We start from the raw sequence: 18776 nt of genomic DNA, 5'->3' as shown, positions 1-18776 counted from the left end.
CTTGTGCAAAATATGTAGTAATTACAAATGGAATATTGGCAAACAACAGAATAATGAAGAAACATTTCACAAAAAAAAATCTACAAATGGCCAATAAATACATGAAAATATACTTTATATCATTATTCACTGGGAAAATGCAAGTTAAACCATAAGGAAATACACCCAGTAGAAGAGAGAGAATTACAAAGTCTGTTAACTGCTCACAAGGATGTGGACCAACTATAAATCTCATATATTCCTGTTGGGAATGTAAAATGGTACAGCTACTCTGGAAAACAATTTATCATGTTCATATAAAGTTAAAGATACACTTACTATAGGACCCAGCAAAGCCACTCACAGTCATTTCCCCAAGAAAAACAAAAACTTATTTCTATCAAAGAACTGTATGTGAAGGTTTATAGTAGCTTTAATTGTAACAGGTAAAAATGAGAAAGAACTGAAATGTCTTTTGATATTTGGTAAAACTAATACAATTTTGTAAAGTTTAAAAAGAAAATAAAATTTAAAAAATAAATAAAAAGAACTGAAATGTCCATCAACTGGTGAACAGATAAACTGTGGTACATCTATGCAATAGAATACTACTCAGCGATGAAGAACATGAATTAATCTCAAAAGCATTACACGAAGTGAAAGGTATCAGATGCACACACTACTATAAATCAACTATACTTCAATAAAAATTCAAAAAGATACCAGATGCAAAAGGTTCCATACATACTGTATAACATCTATACATAACATTGTGCATGCTAAGTCACTTCAGTCATGTCAACTCTTTGTGACCCCATAGACTGTAGCCCACCAGGCTCATCTCTCTACGGGATTTTCCAGGCAAGAATACTGGAGTGGATTGCCATTTCCTTCTCCCATGTATAATATTGTAGAAAACACAAGATTATAAGAAAAAAATTGGGATCAGTGGTTCCCAAAGGACTGCAAAGGGGAATGAAGGAGCTTTTGGAATGAGAAATGTTCCATATGTTGACTGCAGTGGTGAAAGTGAAAGTGTAGTCACTCAGTCGTGTCCAACTCTTTGCAACCTACTAGGCTCCTCTCTCCACGGGATTCTCCAGGCAAGAATACTGGAGCGGGTTGCCATGTCCTTCTCCAGGGGAGCTTCCCAACCCCGGGATGGAACCCAGGTCTCCTGCACTGCAGGCAGACGCTTTAACCTCTGAGCCACCAGGGAAGCCCCAACTGTAGTGGTAGTTGCACGAATACATACATTTCTCAAAACTCACTTAAAATATTTTATTGTATTAAAACCCTATTTCAGACTTCCCTAGTAGTCCAGTGGTTAAGAATCCACCTGTCAGTGAGGGGGACCTGGGTTCAATCCCTGGTCTGGGAAGATGCCACATGCCATGAAGCAACTAAGCCTTTGTACCACAACTACTGAGCCCATGCTCTAGAGCCTGCCACCCGCAACTACCGAAGCTCAAGTGCCTACAGTCTGTGCTCCACAACAAAAGAGAAGCCACCACGATGAGAAGCCCTCATGCCTCAACAAAAAGAAAGCCCGAGAGCAGCAAAGAAGACCCAGCACAGCCAAAAATTTTAAAAATTAAAAATAAATTTTGTGTTAAAAAAAGAAAATTACATCTCAATAAACCTCAATAAACATTTAAAAAGAATCAATGTAACTCTCCACATTAACAGAATAAGGGAGGGAATTCCCTGCAGTCCAGTGGTTAAGACTCTGCACTTCCACTGCAGGGAGAACAAGTCTGATCCCTGGTCAGGGAAATAAGATTCTGCATGCTGCACAGAAACAACAAAAATAAAAAACAGAATAAAGGAGAAAAACCATATGATCATCTTAATAGAGATTTTTAAAGAGCATTTAACACAATTCAATATGGGATAAAATGCTCAGAAAACCAGGAAAAATTTTCTGTAATCTGATACAATAATATATCCATAAAAAGCTTATCGCTATCATTACACATAAACAGGAATACTGAACACCTTTGCCCAAGTTCAGAAACAAGACATGGATAATCCACTATTGCAACTTCTAACTTACACAGCAATGGAGGTCTATTATTTGTAACAAGAAAAAGAAATCAGAAGTGTCCACTTTAAAACTGTTTGTTAAGCTAAATAAAGAAGTCTTTACTCATTTGTCTGTATATGTTATATTTCACAATAAAAATATATTCCAAAAAAACTTGAAGGAGGCCTAATCCTATGACCTAGCAGTTCCACCCAACAAATATTAGGCACCAATGTTCACCAAAAGATTTCTAATACTATGTTCACGGCAGCACCAATCAGAGTAGCCTACAACTTGAAACTATTCAAATGCTCATTAAGAGCTGAATGAATAGGGGGCTTCCCTGGTGGTACAGTGGATAGGAATCCACTTGCCAATGCTGGGGACACACGTTGGATCCCGGGTCTGGGAAGATTCCACGTGCGGTGGAGCAACTAAGCCCGCACACCTAGAGCCTGTGCTCCGCCACAAGAGAAGCCGCCACAGTGAGAAGCCCACAACAAAGAGCAGCCCCTTCTGACCAAAACCAGAGAAAGCCTGAACACCAGCGAAGACCGAGTGCAACCATAAAGAGAGAAAGAAAGAAAACTGCAAAGAGATGAATGAATAAAGAAAATGCAGAATATTCTAACAATGGAATACTATACAGCAATGAAAATGCAAGCACATGCAACAGTGTGGACCAATTTCATTTACACATAATGCTGAAGGAAAAGGCAGTCAAAAAACATACATTCATGATTCCATTCATATACTGTACAAAACAGGGAACTAATCTATGCTGCTTGAAGTCAAGATAAGGTTACCCATCCTTATCTGGATGGGTAAGGTGTCAGTGGTAACTGAAAGGAAGGACTTCTGGGTACTGGTAATACTCTATTTCTTGATCTGGTTGCTGGTTACATGGGTGTTTTCAACCTTTGAGAATTCAGTGAACTGGGATATCTTGGAATATTTGCAGTTTTCTGCCTATTATAGTTCAATAAAGAGAGGGGCTTTTTAATGAGAAGAAAAGAAAGCCTACCCATTGGAATAAAGAGTCCACCATCCTCTGTCTCTTCCTCAGCTTGGTGAGCTAGAGTCCTGAGTGGCTTTTCAGGAGAGGCACAGACATCTGGCTGAGATGATTTCCTAGGTGGGGTGGCAGGTTTTGCAGAGTGGCCGTCTGATGGCAAAGAAGGCATCTCCCCTCCAGAATGCATTTGAGATTTTCCTGAAAGAATCACAAATACTGCTCAACACTTTGACCGTTCTGAATTATACTCTGTCGTAGAAATCAGCATCTTGTTCCAAAGTCCTTTTTAGTTAGATTACTTCAATAATGATGCATTCACTATATAGGCATTCCTCTCTCTTAAAAACAGTGTCCTAAGAAAAATACTGAAATCAAAGCTCAGATGCTATTTACTCATCCTTACTGTCAGGGAACTGAACTAAGTAATTGCTAAGATCTTTCTAGTTCTAATATATTTTTTGAGCTATGCATTTTTTCCCCATGAAAAAATCATATGCATAATTGTAGGACAGGGAGCTGTGCTCCTGATGACAAAGGGACATTTTTATAGATGATCATTAATACCACATTTAGCCAACTACAAACGATACATGTTATCAACTATATGTATCTAATATATATCAGTGATTGTATATCAACTATAAATGACATGCTGCTGCTGCTGCTGCGTCACTTCAGTCATGTCTGACTCTGTGCGACCCCAGAGACAGCAGCCCACCAGGCTCCCCTGTCCCTGGGATTCTCCAGGCAAGAACACTGGAGTGGGTTGCCATTTCCTTCTCCAATGCATGAAAGTGAAAAGTGAAAGGGAAGTCGCTCAGTCGTGTCCGACTCTTAGCCACCCCATGGACTGCAGCCTACCTGGCTCCTCCGTCCATGGGATTTGCCAGGCAAGAGTACTGGAGTGGGGTGCCGTCGCCTTCTCCGTAAATTTTATATATATATATATATAATATATATATATATATATATATATAAAATGTCCTAAACTTTATGACTCTGTAAATCAATCTTACAGAGCATTAGAGTAAAAATCACCATAACACTGTAAACACATGGTCACAGAGTTCATTACACAACTTTTTCCTTCCCTCCCCTCAGCTCTTTTTGGTCAAGCCTCACAGCTTGTGGGATCTTCGTTCCCCAATGAGCAATGGAACTCGGGGGCCTGGCAGCGAGAGCACCAAGTTCTAACTGAACAGCCAGAATTCCCTCCTCAAATCAACTCTTAGTAAGTGCTACCTTTCTTCCCCTTTTTCATGAGGGACATTAAAAAGACAAAGAAACATGCATGCAATATCAAAAGCAAACATTAAAATCTGGATTCATGGGGAAAAGAATATATACAGGATTGTGTGTGCACAGATCTGTAGAATATACACAAGGCACTGCTAAACAGTGATTGCTTCTGAGAAGGTAACTTGGAAAAAAAGAGGACAAAGTGAAAGGGTGCCTAACTTTTCCCTGTGTACTTTCTGTATTTAGGAACTTTTTACCATGTTTGTGTATTACACAGTCAAAAAAAAATTTTTTTTCAAAAAAAGATCAAGTTATTTGTTATTAATACTGAACTCCATTCAAAATAGATAGTACTTGTTTCGACTGCTATCCCATCAACATTGGCAGCTTCAACTGACATAAACAAGATTTTAAACGGGAAGACACTTCCCTCCAACAAAGAAAAAAAAAAGCCTTTACTTTCAACTAAAGCATGACTCAATCCATAATTCTATTTACTGTTAATCTTATTTCCTTTACTTCTGGAGTCTGTGATTACTTCACAGTGTCAAAAAGGTTAAAAACTGTGGCTTTAAAAGGGACTGTACAACAAGGAGTTGAATCCTAAATCCAACAAATTAAAAGTTCCTCTCAGGCAAATGTCTTATAAGAGGGAGGAACTTCAATCACACAGCAGAGCTTTCTCATTAATCAACAATCTTTAATAATTTTTAGAATCAATGTCTAACATTTAAAAATTGAACTGACACAAATGATTTTTTAAAACAAACATACCAGAACCTTTACATCTAACCAAAATACAAAAGTTCAGTTTGGTAGACAGAGCTTCCAATAATACTTTTTCCACCTCAAACATCTGGAACGACTCCAAAACTGCCCCGACAGTTTATCAGCTGCACCATACCTACATAGAGAAAAAGTTCCTTTTCTCTGCAATACTTTTCTCCCTGATCCCATCACAGTGCTTCTCAATTTAACTCCCTTCTCACAGAACTCCTCAGGATCCCACTCTTCCTTTCCTCTCTCAATGTGCTAGATACCAAAGACCTTAGAAAGAGAAGTCAAGAAGGGTAAGAGACAGAGGAGGAAAAGCCTTATTAGAGAGCATGGCTGTAGCTCATTTACTGCCAGCCTAACAACTTCAAATTAATATGAAAATAATTAGCCAAAAACTGTAAAAACCAACCAATTATAAGTTGAAATCTGCCTAAGTTAATCATTTTTAGAAGACAAAGAAAGGGGAAAAAAGACTTAAAGGAAAAATTAAAACAATTTTAAAAGAACAATTAAAATTCTATGAGAATTAATGGTAAACACCATTACCAAGAAAGGTTTAATCACTAGCACTTGCAGTCTAGAAACAATTTTACAGTATATATCAATTGTAACACAGTGCTGATACTTCCAAATAGCCTAGATGTTTTTCTGCCTTTTTCCCCACATTTTGATCATTAAAAAACCAAAATGTTAAATTAAGCAAAACAACAAAAAGAATATGCACTAAATTATAACAGTAATTACTTTGAGTAGTAAAATTATGGGTGATTATTTTCTTTCAATTTTCCAATATTTTCCAAAATGCAAATACACATATGAATTTACAATATTCCTTTTTTCTTCCTGCTTTTCATGTGACATGTCGATTTGGCAAAAAAAAAGTTACTTGGGGGGAGAAAGGAGTCATAGCGTACTTCTTGTACTGGTATTACTTGTATATACGGCTAATTGATATATTATAAGGTGGGAGAATCAACTTTCATTTACCCAGCTTAATGTAGTAGTAGTGGTAGTAAAAGTCACTCAGTCGCGTCCAGCTCTTTGCGACCCCATGGACTGAGCCCTCCAGGCTCCTCTGTCCATGGAATTCTCCAGGCAAGAATACTGGAGTGGGTAGACACGCCCTTCTCCAAGGGTGTTCCCAATCCAGGGACTGAACCCAGGTCTCCCGCATTGCAAGCAGATTCTTTACCATTTGAGCTACTAGGGAATTCCGACCCAGCTTAATGAGGAGTATTATTACCAGTATTACAGATAAACTCTAAAAAATGTTTACTTTACCTACACTTGAACATTTATAAACTTACCATTAAAGACAACTCTAGAGATTTCCCTAGTGGGTCCAGTGGTTAAGAATCTGCCTTAAGAGATGCAGGCTTGATGCCTCGTAGGGGAACTAAGATTCCCACCGGCCACAGAGCAACTGAGCCTTCGTGCCATGACTACTGAGACCTCACGACAAAGTTGCAGAGTCCATGCACCGCAAGGAAATACCCTGCATAATGTAAAAAATATCCCACATGCCACAACCAAGACCCAACACAGCCAAATAAATAAATAAATATTAAAAGAAAATGCAACAAAATCTTAACAACTGTCAATTCTGGATCATGAGTACTCAGCGGTTGGCCATGTTATACTAAAAAATAAAAACTCTACCCTCCACTCTTCAACAGGTCAGAGACGTTAAACTCCTGCTTAATTTTACATTCCTTCTCTAGCACTTTAATCCCGCATCTTCCTCCATTTCTTCCTGTCTTCAGGTCACAAATACAACGAAGCCAAGGAAAAAGTTCAACAGTGTTGCTGCCCTCTAGCTATTTCCATGGAGAAGGAAATGGCAACCCACTCCAGTGTTCTTGCCTGGAGAATCCTAGGGATGGGGGAGCCTGGTGGGCTGCCGTCTATGGGGTCGCACAGAGTCGGACACGACTGAAGCGACTTAGCAGCAGCAGCTATTTCCAATTCCACTCCACTGCACAAATTATCACTGGGGCTTTCATCCTTCCCTCATTAATGTCATCATTCCATTTCCTTTTCCCAAAACTCCTAAATCTACTCTTAAATATCATCAACCCTCACATAAGGTATTTTTTTAGACTTCCCTCATGGCTGCAATGCACCAGGGAAAGAATTGGCCTGCCAATGCAGCAGACTCAGGTTCATAAAATTTTTTTTTTAATGTAGTATTTTCTCATGCATCATTATATCTCTTTTGTCACTAAATTTTAAATGAAGTATCTGTTTTTAAAACTCTCTATCAAAAAAAAAAAAAAAAAACTCTCCACCCTCCTTGACTTTCACTACTGATACTTCTCCCAATTTCCCTTCTCTGTCATCTTCTTCCATGTTCCTTTCTATGAAGAACAATTAAAACTTTTCTAATCATACCTCTTACCAAACTTTAATCTCAGTTTTCCATTTTTCCATGATGGCCCCAGAGTCACCTCACACTTCACATACTTAAAGCTAAACTCATTAAAACTTTCAAATACCTTTCCCAGGAAAGCATACTTCACCACGCCCCAACCCAGATATCTTAAATGGTATCAGTTTCTGAGAAATATTAAATTCCTCCTCTGTAATGTCTCTGTGTTTCCCTGGTAAAGAAATCCCCTGCCAATGCAAAAGATGCAGATTTGCTCCCTAGGCCAGGAAGATCCCCTGGAGAAGAAAATGGCAACCCACTAGTATTCCTGCCTGGGAAATCCCATGGACAAAGCAACCTGACAGGCTATAGTCCATAGGGTCGCTAAGAGTTGAACACAACTTAGCAACTAAATAACAACATCTCTAAGATATACCTTTCTTCTCCATCCTTACTGCCAACATCCTACAGCAATGCTTTATAAGGTCTCAATGGCGTAACAGCATGGCTGTGTGTCGTAATCTGGATCTATCATTTCCATCTGAAACCCTGCTTTCCTTCCTCACAAACACAGCACTTTCATGTATTTGTAGAAAATGCTATTCTACTTCCACTCCTTCACCCCAACCTATCAAATCTTATCAATCCACTAAGTTCCAATTTTAAAAATCCTAATTACTTGTACCACACTAGCACTTAAATCACATATTGTCTTAAACTGTTCCAAACGAATTATGCGCTCGTGTCTTGTCTTCCCAACTAGACTAAAAGAGCTTTCTGAGATCAGAACTATGCCTTCTGCTTCTTTTATTTACTAACTGGCTATAACCTTCAGGAAAAGTTCAAAGCATGAAAAGCAAAGACTTCTGGGACTTCCCTGGTGGTCCTTTGGTTAAGAATCCACCTGCTAATGCAGGGTACACAGGTTTGATCCTTGGTCCAGGAAAATTTCACATGCCACAGAGTAAGTAAGCCCATGTGGCACAACTACTAAAGTCTGTTCACCTAGAGCCCATGTTCCGCAACAAGAGAAGCCACAGCAATGAGAAGTTCTTGCACTACAACGAAGAGTAGCCCCCTCTCACTGCAAGAAGAGAAAGCCTGCTCGCAGAAACAAAGACCCAGTGCAGCCAAAAATTAAAATTAAAAAAAAAAGCCCTTCACAATTCAATCTACCACTCAAGTCATCCCTCATACCTCTTCTGCTTCTGCCTCTGCCAGGCTCTTCATGGCCTAAGATACTCCACGCCATCACTCTATCAAACCACACGCATCCTTCAAGTCCTAAGGACTACGACATCTCTGGAGAGCCTAACCAAATGACAGAGGTATTAGTCTCTCAAGGTCCACTCCATAAATAGCCACCAAATCACAAAAGACATACACAGTTCATACCTCCAGAAATAATGAAAAGGTAAGAGAATGGAAAGAAAAGAATATGAAAGATGATCAAGGAAATGGGAGGGGAGAAGAAAGTTTCTACCCATTCATAATCATACCGTTCAGTGCTGACACTTAGAAGCACCACAGCTCCAACTCCAAACCCAGCCAGCCTCCCCTTTCAGAAATACTGTTTTGTAAAGGCACTGCAGAGAGTGCAATGACAAGTACAAAGGCAATGACAAGCTGGTACTGACAAAGAAAATATAACCTGAAGATCTTCCGTATCTTACCTCCTTCCTTGACTTCTTCACTAGGCTCTTCTGAAAAAGGCTCCTTAGCGATAGGATGATCGCCTCTGTCTTCTTGACTAACTGACTCAGGTCTGAGTGTAATTTTCTTCGCTCTCCTTGAGCTAGTGGCCTGGAGTTTTCCTTTACCAATGTGTGTATTTACAGGCTGGGAAGACTCCAAGGAAGCTAGGGTGATTTCCTGAGAGACGGCCACATCCACGGCTTCCAGAACTGCTACATTTGTGTGCTCAGTGAGCATCCTAGAGCTCAAAGATGGGTCCTCCATACCAAGCTGAATTCCTGCAGCCTGCACTTCAAGGTCAGCTGCTCTGCCACGACTTGGACTCCAGGACAGGGACACTGACCCCAGGTCTTTAACTGACCCCAGGTCAGATTCTGGTTTACCATCTGCCTGCAGGTCTACGTCATCTTCCTCCTGGTTGCCCTGATGCTGTGCGGACTCTGTCAGTGTAGTTCTTCTCTTCTTACAGGGCAACATTTTCCAAGTCCCACTTTTGTTCCATCCTGAAAGGATAAAGGCAAGTTCTTATCACCTTCTTATTAATTAAAGGTAACAACATTTCCTCAAACATATTTTCATTTATTCATGTTCAATCATGAACACTGCATATTACACCAAATGCACAATCTCCCATTAGGTGGAAAGTGAGAGACAGGTTAGAAAGGCAGAATTCAAATCCTAACTCTATTACTGATTAGTGTGTTATCTTGCCTGAGTGACCTCTCCCAACTTTGGTTTCCTCAACTGTAAAAAATAATAATCTTTCTAAACTTATGGAGTTGTTATAAGAATTATATAGTAAGCAATTAATCAGTGTCAGTTATTACTATTACCATCAGGGAGGGAGAACAGCATGATGCTGAGAGTCAACTGTGGAATCAAACTACCAGTATTTGCTTCCCAAGTGGATGTCTCTCTAGTCTTGTGACCTTGCATGAATTAACCTGAATCTGTCTGCTATACAATGAAATAAAAGTTTCATCTATGAAATTAGATAATTATTAGATCAGTAAATGTTTGCAATTGTTGCTTACAAACACAGGTATTTCCATAAACAGAAACAATCCAAAAACAAAGTATGGATATGTAAAACGGTGAAACTATACTAACAAATTCTGTACTGAAAACAAAAGTTGCATCTACAAAATTAGACCGTAATATACTTTTTTTAATCAAAAACTAACTGTTCTCTATGAAAATCCTGGACTCTTGGCTTCACTTCAAATGATCACATTTTAATGGCAAGACTGTCCTAAAGTGGATGTATCTTCTTTGTTCTTATAGAAACTATTTGCAAACCTCTTTTTTTTTGTACTTACCACTTTTATGATTACTTCTTGTCACTCTCCCATCACCCTCCCCACAATGTGCTTTCTGAGGGAAAATATTCTTTCAAGAAGTTCTACTAGTACTCGGCAATATCTGCCCTACTGCAGACACTCAATAACTGTTCCCCCGAATGAATGAGTGTGTGAACTTCCTATTCTGTGCATATTCTATGCAGGCTGGACCAAGAGCATTATATGGAAACTAACTGCACCTTTCTACCCAAAAAAACTTTATTCTCAGGTTTTCGAGCTAGGTCCAAGAATAGAATACACTGCCTTGTGATTGATACAGTGAGTTCTTCATCACTAATAATGTTCAAGTAAGGCCTGAACCCCCATCTATCAGACACCAGGTGAAAACCTGGACTAGAGGACAGCAACATAAAGTACTTTCTAAGAGTTTGAACTATAAGGTTAGTTTTAAACCACTTTCATTCAGATTTTCCAGGACACTAGGAGAGATTCCCCAGCACAGGCCAAACCAACTGTTGTCCGTAACTTGATAATTAAACTTCAATAAACAAGTAAAGATTCCTCTGATAAGGGAATGCTGAGGGAAAATTAGGGTAGTGGCATTAGTTCAGACAAGTCTTATATTTCAGATAAATTACTGAGGTCCAAAAAAAGGGGAGTGGGGAGGGGGAATGGAAAAAAAAAAAACACAGCTACTATTCAGTCAGGAGAGTGCAGGGATCAGCTCAGGAACATCCATTACAACAAAGGCTCTGCCCAATCTCTGGAACTGCAATCAAACCAACAGCATGAATGAAGGCAAATCCGGAGGCAACCGTGAAGCGGACCCCTTCTGGAAAAAGATTTCACAAAGGGGTCCTAACTGCGCTTTTCACCTCAACGCGGAACGCTGGCCCTAGTCTCCACTCCCAGAAAGACACCTTCACGTCCCTACCTCTGTCAAGCAAACCGCACCAGGCCTAGACCAAACCGCCTCAGCCTGGACATCCTTCGTCCGAAGGTACAGCTCCAGGCTGCCTGTTCCCGCCCCACCGCACTCGACCCAGTACCCTCACCAGCCAGCCGGATCCCGCGGAAACTCAGCTTCGGTATCACCGGAAGTCAACCAACGGCAGCGACTGACGTGCTCGCCCCCAGGTCGCTGTACGCCGCGTCAGGGTTTCAAAGAGCATGCGCCAATCTCAGACGCCATTCTATTTTAGGGCACAATGAAGCCTAAAGGCTAGTACTTCCGTTGTGGGCAAAAAAGTTTAAAGGCAGTACCTGTCTCTCTCCACGGAGCAATCCTACTCAAAACAAAACTGGGTATTAAGGGTCAGTGGTTTAAGTTAACAGTCCTTCTCACCGCAATACACCTGGAATAGGGGACCCAAGAAAATGGAGAATTCATGAAATTTCAGAAAGAAATCTTGGGTTACAAATAGTATAGTTTCCTGAATAAAGCAAAAGGGAATTTCAGAAAAACATCTACTTCTGCTTCATTGATTACACCAAAGCCTTTGACTGTCTGGATCACAACAAATTGGAAAATTGTTAAAGAGATGGGGAATACCAGACCACCTTACCTGTCTCCTGAGAAACCTGTATTCAGGTCAAGAAGCAACAGAACCAAACAAGGAACAACAGACTGGTTCACAATCGGGAAAGCAGTACATGAAGGCTGTATATTGTTACCCTGCTTATTTAACTTATATGCTGAGTACGTCATGCTAAATGCCAGGCTGAATGAAGCACAAGCTACAGTCAAGATTGCCAGGTGAAATATCAATAACCTCAGATATGCATATGACACTATCCTACCGGCAGAAAGGGAAGAGGAACTAAAGAGCCAAAAAGCTTTTTTTTTTTTTTTTGGAGGTTGGAATTGCCTTTATTGGGGCAAGCCTGGAAGGCCTGCTGTAGATAAGGAGCCTCTTGATAAAGGTGGAATAGGAGAGTGAAAAAACTGACTCAAAACTCAACATTCAAGAAACTAAAATCAAGGCATCCAGTCCCATCACTTCATGGAAAATAGATGGAAAAAATGGAAACAGTGACAGAATTTACTTTCTTGGGCTCCAAAATTACTGTGGGCAGGTACTGCAGTCATGAAATTAAAAGACTCTTGCTCCTTGGAAGGAAAGATATGACAAAACCTAGACAGCATATTAAAAAGCAGAGACATTACTTTGCTGACAAATCCATATAGTCAAAGCTATAGTTTTTCCAGGAGCCATGTATGGATGTGAGAGTTGGACCATAAAGAAGGATAAGCACTGAAGTATTGATGCTTTCGAATGGTGGCGTTGGAGAAGACTCTTGAGAGTCCCTTGGACTACAAGGACATCAAACCGGTCAATCCTAAAGGAAATCAATCCTGAATATTCATTCAAAGACCTGATTATGAACCTGAAGCTCCAATACTTTGGCCACCTGATGGGAAGAGCCAACTCACTGGAAAAGACCCTGATGCTAGGAAAGATTTGAGAGCATAAGGAGAAGGGGGCAACAGAGGATAAGATGGTTGGATGGCATCATTGACTCAATGGATATGAGTTTGAGCAAACTCTGGGAGATAATGAAGGACAGGGAAGCCAGAATGCTGCGGTCCATGGGGTCGCAAAGAGTCAGACCCAAATGATTGACTGAACAACAATAAGTCTTTAATTCAATCCAAAGTAATTATTGATATCTGTATAATACTCTGCTTGTAAAATGCTTTCACTTATCACAGGTGATTTTTTTCAATCATCACAATAAATTCTATGACAATGGCTATTATTATACCTCCCGGTTTAAACAAGACAAAATTTAGGCTCAGCTGTGTAGGTGATTTCACAAAGATGCACAACTATCAGATGGAATCAGGTATCCTGACTCTAGGTTCTAATGCATTCATCTGGTTTCCCGGAAGGTGCCTGGAACATAGTTGAAGGCCAATAAATTCAATACATGTGTTTTGAATAAATAACTCCTAAAACCATGTTCTTTCCTCTTTTCTAGAAGTACAGAATGTCAAAGCTGGAAAAATACATTCATCCCGCTTTTGGTACCGGTGCTGCTGCTGCTAAGCCGCTTCAGTCATGTCCGACTCTATGCGACCCCGTAGACGGCAGCCCACCAGGCTCCCCCGTCCCTGGGATTCTCCAGGCAAGAACACTGGAGTGGGTTGCCATTTCCTTCTCCAATGCAGGAAAGTTAAAGTGAAGTCGCTCAGTCGTGTCCGACTCTTAGCGACCCCATGGACTGCAGCTCACCAGGCTATTCGGTCCATGGGATTTTCCAGGCAAGAGTACTGGAGTGGGTTGCCATGAACCACCAACAAATACTTACACATTTGAATAATTTACTTGACCTGATCCTGTCTGCAGACAGAATTGAAGCGGGATGAAAGTATCTAGACTAAAATGGCGAACTTGATGTAATCATGGAGATAACCACCAATAGTGACTCTAACCGAGAGTCACCCTAACTCTTCAAATTTCAAGTCTCTAAAAGCTTCCAGTTTAGTTTCTGTCCTGTAGATCCGTTGGTTTGCTCTCTCTCCCATGCACTTTCTAAGCAGTTGTCAGCACCTGAACCTTCCAACAATGATTAACTTTGGTACTCTTCATTAGTCTTTTTTTAAAAGCAGCTTCCGTTCACACGTCACAGAATCCATCCATTTTACTTATACAATTCAATTCCTCGCCCAGAACATTCTGCTGCTATATTAAGCCTGGGGAATCCGAATTACAAGATCTAGAAGATCTCATATGATAAAGTACATACACTTCTTCATCAGGCCTTGAGGAATTCATCTTATAGACCCACAAGCCCTAAATAGGTGGGGTCTCATTCTCTCGAAATCTTGGCGTTGGAAGGAGTCCCCCTTTCAGGCATCTTCCGGAAAAGGGCGGAGCTTGCCTTCCGGAACATTTCGGACAGAGGCGGAGTCTTTAGCCAAAGGCCGTTGGGAGGAAGGAGGGGCCTCCCGGTCCTTCATCAGTCCTGGCATCAGGACCAATCTGGCTGCATCCTTTGCTCAGCGCAACTCTGGAACATCTTAAGAGGCGACCGCAGCTGTCAACCAGGGACCTGACCGTCGCAGGAGGCATCCGCCAGATACCTTCCCCCTCCCTAACCTAATGCTCTGCAGCGGCGGCCTCGGTACCCACTGGAGGCCCCAGACTTGTCTGACCATTGCAAAAGCATTTATAGCAATAGCCTCTGATTACATTGCTGAGATCACCAACATCCGACCTAGCTTTGGTAAGTAAAAATCTGGCAAACTAAGCCTGGGGTAGGTGAAACCGTTGCCAAGCCAAGGGAGCTCCGCGGCTGGGCAGAGCGTGAAGCCCAGATCAAGGCCTTCAAGTGCCAGCCCCTGGAGATTCGGGCCTGTGGTGGTGGGTAGAATCGGGCCTAAGGTGGTGGTATTGCGGGCAGTGGACAGCGTCCGAACCTGAGCTACGGGCTGCAGGGGCCGAGAAGGCCAGAGTCACAGCAAGGGTGGGGACGTCCAGGATGCGAAAACCTCGTATGGTGCACTGTCAGTACCGCTGGAGGTGAGAAACCGAGAGCCTGCGAAGGACGTGAACCCCTCCTTCGAGGGGAGGAGAGGCGAGGTAGGCCGAGCCCTCCCCCTTGGGGCACGCAGGGCGGTGCCCCTTCCTCCCCCTCCCACTCCTCAGGGCTGCGGGGGAGGGAGGTGGCAAGGGGGATGGGGCATCAAGATGGCAGCTTGGAGACTGTGGGCTGTGTGGCAGGCAGCCAGAGGAGGCGGCGGCCTCTGGGGAAAGAGGGGTGCGGGGGTGGGGAGCAAAAAGGAAGCCACTCCTGAAGCCGGTCAGCTGGATGCTGGGGCCGGGAGGAAACGTGAGCCCTGCCATGTCTATTCTGCATCGTAATGGTGGGGTCCGTCCGATGCTACCAAATGGCGCTTGGCGCTGCTGGGTTGGGGGATGACGTGATGTCTATTTCTGGGCCTCCTGGCAGCGCCTAGGCTCTTCTTCTCAGGCCTTTGTTCCCTGTTTCCCTGGGCCGGCTTTTCAAAAAGGGGGACTCACCCGCGCTGGTGCTGGCGGGGGCCTGATCCGGCCCAGCCCAGAGTGGGAGGGGCGCAAAAGGCCGAGCCCGGGGGAGGCCGCTTTGTGTACCAGAGAAAGCATTACGTCATCTCGGAGCGGCTGGTCCCAGACCCAACCCTACAGGCTCCAAGATCAGTTACACTCCCTGGAGCAGAGAGTGAGGTGGAAAATAGGGAAGCAGATGGGAAATAAAAACTCGAGATGCAAGTTTTTCCTCTGGGAGATTCCTGTAAAATGTACTGAGATAACAAACTTCCTGTGCTGTTTTCCTGGCCCCCCAAAGAAAAATGAATTGCCCTGCTTCTGCCTCAGTCCTATCCCAGTTTGGATGGGAGAAGCAGGTGAGAGTTGCTGTCAGCCTAGGGTTCCTTCATTTCCCTTAAGAGATTCTATGTCTCAGACAATCCAGAAGGTTTGAGCATCCAGACTCCAGTGTTTAGGGTGGGGTCACAATCCAACTAGGAAATGGCTTTTCTTTTTTTTTTTAGAGAATGCTCTAAAACATGCCTGGCAGAAGAATACAAAAAACAGCAATTTTTGTGTTTTTCAGAAATAGAGACCTTCATATGTGTCATGACCAGTGCAGATGAAATTATATTACCCTTCTGTGATTTGGACACTGCACTGACAGGGTAAGTCAGCATTAGCCTAGGTATACGCCAAGCTTGTTTTCACCTAAACGACTAAGTTATTTTTACTCAGACTCATCAAGTGAGGTCTCCTATTGCCCATCAATAGGTTTTGAAGGCCAAATAGAATTTTACATTTATCCCTGTTATATGTAATCATATTGACCTCATCCTCTGTTTTCAAACTGTAGAAGCTGGGATTTTAAAAAAAATTTTATTGAGGTATAGTTGACAGTGTTTTGTTAGTTTCTGATGTACAGCAAATTAAATGAAATGTATATATGTATATATATATCATTTTTCATTATGGTTTCTTGTTCTTCTACTTGTTCTGTCACTAAGTCATGTCCTACTCTTTGTGATCCCATGGACTGCAGCACGCCAAGCTTCCCTGTCCTATCTCTTGGAGTCTGCTCAAATTCATGTACATTAAGCCAGTGATGGCATCTAACCATCTCATCCTCCGCCTCCCTCTTCTTTTGCCTTCCAACTTTCCCAGCATCAGGGCCTTTTCCAATGAGTGGGCTCTTCACATTAGGTGGCCAAAATATTGGACCTTCAGCTTCATAATCAGTTCTTCCAAAGAATATTCAGGGTTGATTTACTTCAGGATTGACTGGTTTGATCTTGCAGTCCAAGGGACCCTCAGGAGTTTTCTCCAGCACCACAACTTGAAAACATCAATTCTTCAGTGCTCAGTCTTATATATGGCCTTTCACATCTGTACATGATTACTAGAAACACTATAGCTTTGACTAGACAGACCTTTGTTAGCAAAGTAATGTCTCTGCTTTTTAATGTGCTGTCCAGGTTTGTCATTAACTTTCCTTCCAAGGAGCAAGCAGCTTTAATTTCATGGCTGCAGTCAACGTCTGCAGTGATTTTGGAGCCCAAGAAAAGAAACTCTGTCACTATTTCTACTTTTTCCCCCATCTATTTGCCATGAAATAATCAGACTGGATGCCATGATATTAGTTTTCTGAATGTTGAGCTTTAAGCTAGCTTTTTCACTCCCCTCTTTTACCTTCATCAAGAGCCTTTTTAGGACTTCCCTGGTGGTACAGTGGTTGAGAATCTGTCTGCCAATGCAGGGGACATGAGTTGAATCCCTGGTGTGGGAAGAGTCCACATGCCAAGGGGCACCGAAGCCCATGGGCCACAGTTACTGAGCATGCTGCCCTAGAGCCCCTGCTCTACAAGAGAAGCTACTGCAATAAGAAGCCCGCACACAGCAGCTAGAGAGTTGCACCTGCTCATCGAAACTAGAGAAAACCTGCACACAGCAATGAAGACCCAGTGCAGCCAAAAATAAATAAAGAGACTTCTTGGTTCCTCTTCACTTTCTGCCATGAGAGTGGTATCATCTGCATATCTGAGGTTGTGGATATTCCTCCCAGCAATCTTGATTGCAGCTTGTGATTCATCCAGCCTGGCATTTCACATGATGTACTCTGTGTATAAGTTAAATAAACAGGGTGACAATATACAGCCTTGTCAAACCAGTCTGTTGTTCTATGTCTGATTCTAAATGTTACTTCTTGACCTGCATACAGGTTTCTCAGGAGACAGGTAAGGTGGTCTGGTATTCCCGATCTATTTAAGAATTTTCCAGTTTGTTGTGATCCACACAAAGGCTCTAGCATAGTCAATGAAACAGAAGTAGATTTTTGGGGGAATCTTCTTGCTTTCTCTATGATTCAGCAGATGTTGGCAATTTGATCTCTGATTCCTCTGCCTTATCTAAACCCAGCTTGTACTCCTGGAAGTTCTCAGTTCATGTACTGCTGAAGCCTAGCTTGAAGGATTTTAAGCATAACCTACTAGTATGTGAAATGAGTGCAACTGTATGATAGCTTGAACATTCTTTGGCCTTGTTGAACATTGTTGTTCTTTGGGACTGGAATGAAAACTGACCTTTTCCAGTCCAGTGGCCACTGCTGAGTTTTCCAAATTTACTGATATATTGAGTGCAACACTTTAACAGCATCATCTTTTAGGATTTTAAATAGCTCAGCTGTAATTCTATCACCTCTACTAGCTTTGTTTGCAATAATGCTTCCTAAGGACCACTTGATTTCACACTCTGGGATGTCTCGCTCTAGGTGAGTGACCACATCATTGTGGTGACCCAGGACATTAAGACCTTTTTAATGTAGTTCTTCTATGTATTCCTGCCACTCCTTAATCTCTTCTGCTTCTGTTAGAGCCTTACTATTTCTGTCCTTTATCATGCCCATCCTTGAATGAAATATTCCCTTGATGACTCTGACTTTCTGTGGAATATCCTCCTGAAATCAGACACAGCTCATGGCCTTATGTAACAGTTGAGGTAAATGGGTTCCCACATAAAGGGGTGACCTATAACACTTACCGGGTCACTTTATGTGAAATACAAATCAGTATGAGCAAACCAAGTCCACAGTGCTGAGGGCCATTTACATTTAAGGTAATTATTGATATGTATGTTCCTATTGCCATTTACTTGTTTAGAGTTTGTTTTTGTGAGTCTCTTTCTTGTGTTTCCTGCTGGAGAAGTTCCTTTAGCATTTGTTGTAAGGCTGCTTGGCTGGCACTTAATTCTCTTAGACTTTGTCTATAAGGCTTTTAATTTCACCATTAAATATGAATGAGATCCTTACTGGGTACAGTGATCTGGGTTGTAGGTTTTCTTTCATGACTTTAAAGATATCCTGCCACTC

At 41.9% G+C, this 18776-nt stretch overlaps 1 protein-coding gene and 1 long non-coding RNA gene across 9 annotated transcripts in view; one reads left to right on the top strand and one right to left on the bottom strand.

The window, feature by feature from the left end:
- The window catches only part of LOC102401786 (GON-4-like protein), a 92431-nt gene extending 76501 nt beyond the window's left edge, over window positions 1-15930 (bottom strand). For 2 of the 7 annotated variants that reach the window (XM_025289376.3, XM_025289386.3), the window contains exons 1-3: window positions 11335-11490; window positions 9078-9602; window positions 3030-3218 (exon numbers count right to left, since the gene is read on the bottom strand). In XM_025289376.3, the coding sequence (XP_025145161.3) occupies window positions 3030-3218; window positions 9078-9576 (688 nt within the window). In that variant the 5' untranslated portion in view covers window positions 9577-9602; window positions 11335-11490. Of the gene's footprint in view, window positions 1-3029; window positions 3219-8601; window positions 8716-9077; window positions 9603-11334; window positions 11604-13712; window positions 14119-14150; window positions 14281-15427 lie in introns of those variants that run through there. The other 5 variants (XM_025289379.3, XM_025289378.3, XM_025289380.3 and 2 more) reach the window with 5 other exon arrangements.
- On the top strand, window positions 14340-17463 carry LOC102397708. 2 transcript variants are annotated; one of them, XR_003110373.3, is made up of 3 exons: window positions 14340-14630; window positions 15999-16080; window positions 17169-17463. It is a non-coding gene; the product is annotated as an uncharacterized LOC102397708 (long non-coding RNA). The 2 variants fall into 2 exon arrangements; XR_003110374.3 differs by lacking the exon at window positions 17169-17463 and adding an exon at window positions 17112-17161 and having other exon boundaries at window positions 14343-14630.
- The last annotated feature ends 1313 nt before the right edge of the window (window positions 17464-18776 follow it).

The sequence above is a fragment of the Bubalus bubalis genome, chromosome 6 (assembly GCF_019923935.1).
Source record: "Bubalus bubalis isolate 160015118507 breed Murrah chromosome 6, NDDB_SH_1, whole genome shotgun sequence".
Lineage (NCBI taxonomy): Eukaryota > Metazoa > Chordata > Mammalia > Artiodactyla > Bovidae > Bubalus > Bubalus bubalis.
The sequence above is the reverse complement of the archived record's forward strand: the minus strand, read 5'-3'. Positions and strand labels throughout refer to the sequence as shown.